The sequence below is a fragment of the Hylaeus anthracinus genome, unplaced genomic scaffold (assembly GCF_026225885.1).
Source record: "Hylaeus anthracinus isolate JK02 unplaced genomic scaffold, UHH_iyHylAnth1.0_haploid 11981, whole genome shotgun sequence".
Lineage (NCBI taxonomy): Eukaryota > Metazoa > Arthropoda > Insecta > Hymenoptera > Colletidae > Hylaeus > Hylaeus anthracinus.
In genome coordinates, this window is record NW_026534329.1 from 7,999,900 (window position 1) to 8,006,588 (window position 6,689).

At 34.6% G+C, this 6,689-nt stretch overlaps 2 protein-coding genes and 1 long non-coding RNA gene across 4 annotated transcripts in view; all 3 read left to right on the top strand.

Annotated features, from left to right (window-relative positions):
* LOC128885477 (uncharacterized) overlaps nucleotides 1-336 on the top strand; it is a 1,031-nt gene extending 695 nt beyond the window's left edge. Inside the window, exon 2 of the long non-coding RNA XR_008459611.1 lies at nucleotides 1-336. This exon is cut by the window's left edge and continues 456 nt beyond it. This is a non-coding gene — a long non-coding RNA (uncharacterized LOC128885477).
* A 288-nt stretch (nucleotides 337-624) lies between these two features.
* LOC128885475 (translation machinery-associated protein 7 homolog) lies at nucleotides 625-1,577 on the top strand. 2 transcript variants are annotated; one of them, XM_054139541.1, is made up of 2 exons: nucleotides 625-785; nucleotides 1,212-1,577. In XM_054139541.1, the coding sequence occupies exon 2, from the start codon at nucleotides 1,213-1,215 to the stop codon at nucleotides 1,405-1,407; it is 195 nt and encodes a 64-aa protein (XP_053995516.1). In that variant the 5' UTR covers nucleotides 625-785; nucleotide 1,212; the 3' UTR covers nucleotides 1,408-1,577. The 2 variants fall into 2 exon arrangements, with proteins under 2 accessions (XP_053995516.1, XP_053995518.1); XM_054139543.1 differs by having other exon boundaries at nucleotides 771-904.
* A 1,862-nt stretch (nucleotides 1,578-3,439) lies between these two features.
* LOC128885437 (atos homolog protein A) overlaps nucleotides 3,440-6,689 on the top strand; it is a 93,755-nt gene continuing 90,505 nt past the window's right edge. Inside the window, exon 1 of the mRNA XM_054139488.1 lies at nucleotides 3,440-3,780. The gene's annotated coding sequence lies outside the window, so the exon portion shown is untranslated. The remainder of the gene's footprint in view (nucleotides 3,781-6,689) is intronic.

A 6,689-nucleotide genomic window follows, 5' to 3' on the forward strand; every position in this document is an offset into this window, starting at 1 on the left:
ACTAATATGTAAAGAAGAAAGGAAGGAAGGAAAATTCAATTGGTATGAGGAAATGAATAAAGTAGTTATACTTTAGTTTTGGTTTTAGTTTAAGGTAAAATAAGGGATTGAAGATTAAGAAAGACTAATATGTAGGTAAGGAAAAAAGTAGGGAATTGAAAAAGAAAGACATTAGACGCGATTTTATTAAACAGTGATATGAAGTGTGCAATAACAAAATATGTTGTGATATGAAAAACGATATGTGAAGATTTACGGAAAAAGAAGATAATTTGAAAAATATTACTGTACAATTCATCGTAAACTATCATAATAAAAGAAATAACATTAACGATGGCAATTTTTAATTCGTTTGTTAAAATTTAATCTTTTTTTTTTTTGTTTTTATTACATATTTAATGTCGCATCAACCTTTGGTTATTAGCGATAGTTTCTTATGAAGTTTTCTCCGATGTTAGATGTTGGTCCATATTTAAGTAGCTGGATTATTTTATTTACGTTTTCTTTTGTGCTCCACAATTTTGTTATATTAATTCCTGTAGAATTGTGATTATCATCTGCACAGATTCTTTGGTCAAGAAAGTGGCGCCAACGGCGATGAGCAAAGATTCACACTCACTTGTTCATAGGGAGCAGCACAATCTTCAATTTCAGTTTCGCATACTCCAGTATAATCGCACTGACTCGCACTGGATATCAGTCTGATGCAAACTATTAGGTTTTGACGTACTGTATTTTTTACGGCTGTTGGGAGTCTTATTTGGAAAATTTGATTGTGATTTGAGGTAAACGAAATTATCGAAACCATTTAATTTCAACTACATTAAAAGCGGGGTGATACAATTGAACTCGAACAAAGTACTTTCCATGTGCCGTTCAGGATCTTCGAATAATTTCATATTGTGTGCGTTAAATTAATTTAAAATTGTTTTTCATAGTATGTCACTATTTCTTATATCGTACAAATGAAATATGTGTAACAGTTCTAAACGTTTCGCGAACTATTATTAGTTTGTATTTGATATATTTATAGGTTATGTTTTCGAAGAACGGTGTCTTCTAATTCGTTATTGTTTGATGTTTGACATTCAAAGTTAGATCTCTGGATATTCTTTATCGTGATTTTTCTCGTACAGATACACATGGAAGATTCTTTTTAAAATGATGGATAATTTTATTATGCATAATTTGAATTATGGATATTTTTTTAGAATGTCGAGTCGTGAGGGCGGTAAGAAGAAGCCCCTTAAGGCGCCGAAAAAGGATTCGAAAGTTTTGGATGACGAAGACCTAGCGTACAAGCAAAAGCAGAAGGAACAACAGAAAGCACTCGCCGAGGCTGCAAAGAAGGCAAGCCAAAGGGGACCTCTCGTCACGGGCGGCATAAAGAAATCCGGCAAAAAATGATCCAGTTAAGACTGACGAAAATCACAATCTTCGAGCACACAATGTTATCGAGGCCATGATTTTGATATCAATTAGTGTATCGACCGAAATGTCTTTCGGTTCTTCAGCTTCGAGAAATGGTTAAACACTTGTAAATAAATGTTTATGGATTAAATCATACTAAGCACACATTTAATAACGTTTACATTTTTCTATTTAATGTAAAAATGAAAAACATTTAATTCAATTGATGCGTTTTGTATGTTTGTACTCGTTTAGTTTGAGTAATAGATGTCCACCAGCAATAAAATAAGAATTTTATCTATTTTATCTTTAATGTGTTACTGCAAACTGTAGACAAAAAATTTACCCTTCGATTGATCGAATTAGGCATGTATAATTGGTACAAAATTCGTGTTTAAAATTGCTTAACGTTAGATTTTGTTCTCATTTAACTGTCAGATAATAAACTGTTACATCAAGTAACCTTGACGCTAAAATACTCTGAACGAAAATTTCGAACGCGTCTCGAACAATAGAGTTCAAATTAGTTCAAATCGACGGTATATTATTACGCAAGAACATTGATGATATGTACAGTCTCAGAAGTCACGAATAATGTGACTCAAATGCAGTTACTATCTCAACATAAGCAGTATACAAGTCGATCTTTAAAAAAATCCAAAGAGAGATTGTATAATTTTTTGTGTATGTAAAATATAATAGGTATTACAAAAGATAAACGAATTTCTGGAGCATCAATTTTATTGACCTAAATATATCATTTATAATAAATAACTAGAACCTTCAATTGATGTCATAATAATAATCAGTTTGTATCGCGAATTCAAGTAAATAATTTATATCGTCAGTAATACTTTAATAAAGATTAATAAAATATATTAAGAAAGCTATAGGAAAATGTCTAATATATGTACTGTAAACAGTAACATTCGAATAATTAAATAGGTTAGACCCTTTTTACAATTTGATTATTTGCATACACATATTTTGTGTATGTAAATATAATGGGTATTACATAAGATAAACGAATTTCTGGAGCATAAATTTTATTGACCTAGATGTATCATTTATAATGAATAACTAGAACCTTCAATTGATGTCATAATAATCAAATTGTATCGCGAATTCAAGTAGATAATTTATATTGCCAGTAATGTTTTAATAAAGATTAATAAAATAGATTAAGAAAGCTATAGGAAAACTTCTAATATATACATAGACAGTAGATAGACAGTAACATTCGAATAATTAAATAGGATAATAATCAAATTGTATCGCGAATTCAAGTAGATAATTTATATTGTCAGTAATGTTGTAATAAACATGAATAAAATAGATTAAGAAAGCTATAGGAAAACCTTTAATATATACATAGACAGTACGTAGACAGTAACATTCGAATAATTAAATAGGTTAAATCCTTTTTATTCGCCATTCAGTTTCGATAAGTAAAAAGTAAGATTACGTTGTTTTTTTTAGTAAGAAGAGTGTAACTGATAATTCTGATTGCAAATAATATGTATCAATCGATGTTTTCGCATATGGATTGCTTAAACCAAGTGCAAGCATATGTCTATTGACGAAACGTGAATTACAGCTGATTGCCATATGATCGACAGTGCTGGCAACTTTCGAAAAAAAAATTCCTTTACGGAACCATCTCCAATATTTTTCCACTCCGTTCACTGTCGATTCTCGGGCTCAGCGTACGTTCCACGAAACGGTAATACAACAAAATCCAGATCTCAAGTGTCCTTCGAGAAGCATGGTTACGATAGGTATTATTAATTAACCTCTAACCATCGACAATACTAAATTTCGACCATTATTAATTCCCATTCCTTTATGCGGAAGTCGTAGATGATACCCTCGCGTTATCGACGAAGTCTCGTCTAGATTTCTCAATAATAATCGAACCACGGTTTTCCAAAATGTTAGAAGTTAGTTTCCTAACGAAGTAAAATCATTCTTATTTGAGATGATTTCGACATAAGAGATGGAATTCTGTTTCAGGTGGGCCTTTGTGTAACATCGTACTAGTTATCGAGCAGTTATTTCATCGAACATGAGTTGGCGAGCGTGCTAGCCCGCAGAAAGCTGTCACTGGCTGGGTCAGTTGGCAACAGACCTTCGAGGTGATCGTGTGAGTGCTCGTGCTGCTGCAGTCTCGCACCCGTCAAAACTTCTCTCGCCGGATTTCGACACAAAGGACAATCGAAAGGGTTCTGGTGCGCGGCTCGACGTGATTAGGACGAGTCCGGGAGTGCGTCGTTAGTTCGGAAAAACCATGGGGATCGTCAAAATCATTTGACCCACGGGAACGACTCCAGGCTCGGTGGATCGTGCTACCTCGCTTGATAATACAAATCGGTAAGTACAAGACAGTGGCGGAACTAGACTTTCTCGGACCCCGAAACCAATAATTAATCAAGTAGAAATTTAGTCGAATTTTATTGATTGGTAACGAAACAGATTAATGTATGTATAGTTGGTGGTATAGTTGTGTCATTTATTCGATCGAACGGTTATATTTTTAAATATGAATCTAAGAAAGGCATGTTTATTTTGCGCAGCAATATCGTTATATCGTTCGCTTGGAGGTTCTTTTGTCGATTATAAAACCAGATTTGATTTACTTTGAGGAAATTCTCTCTTATCCTTAATATAATGTTTATTCGTTCCAATTTTCGTTATCGTTTACTTATTATAATTATTATAATTATAGTTATGTATTCGTTAACTTTCGTTAATATCGTTCGCTTGGTTCTTTTGTCGATTATAAAATTCAATTTACTTCGAGGAAAATCTCTCCTATTCTTAATGTAATGTTTATTCGATCAACTTTTTACCTTACTTCGCGTTCTCTTCGGGAATAAATTAAATGAATACTTCATACTTTATTTATAATAGAGTGAACAAACATTATAGTCAAAAGAGAGTTGTTGCAGACTGATTCGAGTTTGCTATTATTATAAAAGAAAAGAAAATCTAAAAGCAGTTATATCTTTAATTCTTCGCTGAGAAATGTTTAATTCGGTAACATAAATTCGAATTTTGATTCGACGAAGAACGGATGACATTGCGTATTTTTTGCCAAGTGTTAGAACGCAAGTGTTATTATTACAGGAAAATACGTTTATCTTCCTACATTAGTTTTCTGCACGACGTTTGCTATAATTTAGCGACGTATAAAGTGGCAACTGTGCTAATAGTTATTTTTTGGCTGTGCCGTTTGGTTATTTTTTCTTAGGTATTCAATTATGAAAATCGTGGAATGGATATGTTCAAAATTTGTAGGCTTAGGTATACAGGGTGTCCCAAAAATGTTGTAGGTCCTTGAAAAGGGTGGTCCGGGAGGTGATTTGAAACAACTTTTTCCTTAGCGAAAATGTTGTCCGATGCTTCGTTGAGAAGATATTAACAGATAAAGTTCGGCCAATCAGAGCGCGAGTATGCCGATGGAGCGCTCGCGGTAACGTATGAGCGCGGTCGCCAAGCGCGTAGCCACGCCTACTGCGGCCGCTTCAACGGTATACTCACGCTCTGATTGGTCGGGATTTTTCGTTAATATCTCTTTAACGAAGCTTTGAACAAAATTTTCGCTAAGGAAAAAGTTGTTTCAAATTACCTTCCGAACCACATCTTTCAAGGTGTTACAACATTTTTGGGACACTCTGTATATCGTAGTTTAACAATCTTTACAATCTAGCTACAGATTCATCGTTTAAAATTATTACCTTGTCTTCTTTTTTTAAAAATTTGAAGCCTCTGAAGGGGCGCCACGATAATCTTGCCCGAGGCGCCAATATTGCTAAAACCGCCCCTGTTTGTAGGCTTAGATATAGTACTACATAAACACATTGTATTTATTAGGTAGACCGAAAAGTAATGTCGTTTCTCTTACATTAAATTCAAACTTTCCAATAAATTTCTATCTTTAATTCATTATACAATCGCCCTCATTGTCAGCAGCCTTTTGTCACCTAGTGTGCAAATTTTCAATGCCAGAAAAATCAATGAGCTGATAAATGTTAAACAAGTATTTAAGATGGCAAAAACGACATTACTTTCCGGTCCACCTAATGTATACATACGTAGATAATTTTGTGTCTGCATAATTTACGTAGAATAATTTCCAATAAAAAGATCCGCAAGAATATTAAATTACGCGTTAGCAAATGTCTCTGCATAATTAGGAAAAGATTGAGAGGTTATTTACACAAACCATCTCTTTTCAATAACAAAAGAGAATTTTTCCGAGTAGATAAACGAAAGAGTCAACAAACGAAAAGCTTTTACCCGGAGATGAAGATTCACAAGCTTTCGCGAGATTTTGTATTTGTTTTCGGGTAGTGACAGTCCGTCCTTGGTCTTTTGGTAACGGATAAGAGAACGGTAGAGAAATCGTCCTCTCTTATTCTTTTATTATTTCTGCGTCCATATAAATGTCCGCGTAAATGTTTCGTGCGTCGAACGTGTTTATGTGTATATCACGATGTTATTTACCCGCATTATGGTGTTACCATATTGCGAGCGTGCTTTTTCTCCGTTTCCACCGCCCTTCGAGGGTTGTGCCGTAACTAGTGTAACTACTGGCGAGATGATCGAGTGCGATTTCCTGGCCAGGCATGTGTGGGTAACGCGGTTGCCTATCAGCGTGAACAAGCTATCTCGTAGGTGTATTGTGTCGCGCGAGAGAAGGAAAGGGATAGAGAGACAGCGTGTTCGGTTTAATGCGTATATCTTGTTCCTCGCCACGCGTACCTCGCCCGGATAGGAGCTTCTCGTTCTCGGATCTTTCTGCTTCATGCGGAGAGCCCTTTACGGATCGTCACCTTTTTAACCTCTTCAAGCCTCCTGTACATCGTAATGTACATGTACATGCATACAATTTAATTGTACATACAATTTCCTCGGAGTCACATTTTTCTTTATTTTAAGTGATATCTTAGGATCTCAAAAATAAGATACAAATGGCTTTATAGCGGGAACAAAATGTTCAAGATCTCATTTTATGAACAAAGTAGTGGTACCTCGCAGCGCGCTCAAAGTACTTTGAGCGACTGAACGCAAAAGTTTCGTTTCAAAGCGTTTTGAATGTTTGTCAAATAATTAGTTTACGAAGAATTGAACATGAACCCAAGAATAAATAATTCTGAATTACATGGAAACCCCGGATTTCAAAAATCTTAAAAATTGACGAAGTTGCCTATTTAGCCTATAAACAATCGCTTATAACTTTTGAACTATTCAACTACAAACGAAAGGAAGATTACTAC

Excerpts from the sequence above, each read along its gene's own strand:
- LOC128885475 (XM_054139541.1), top strand. The coding sequence starts at position 1,213 with ATGTCGAGTCGTGAGGGCGGTAAGAAGAAGCCCCTTAAGGCGCCGAAA.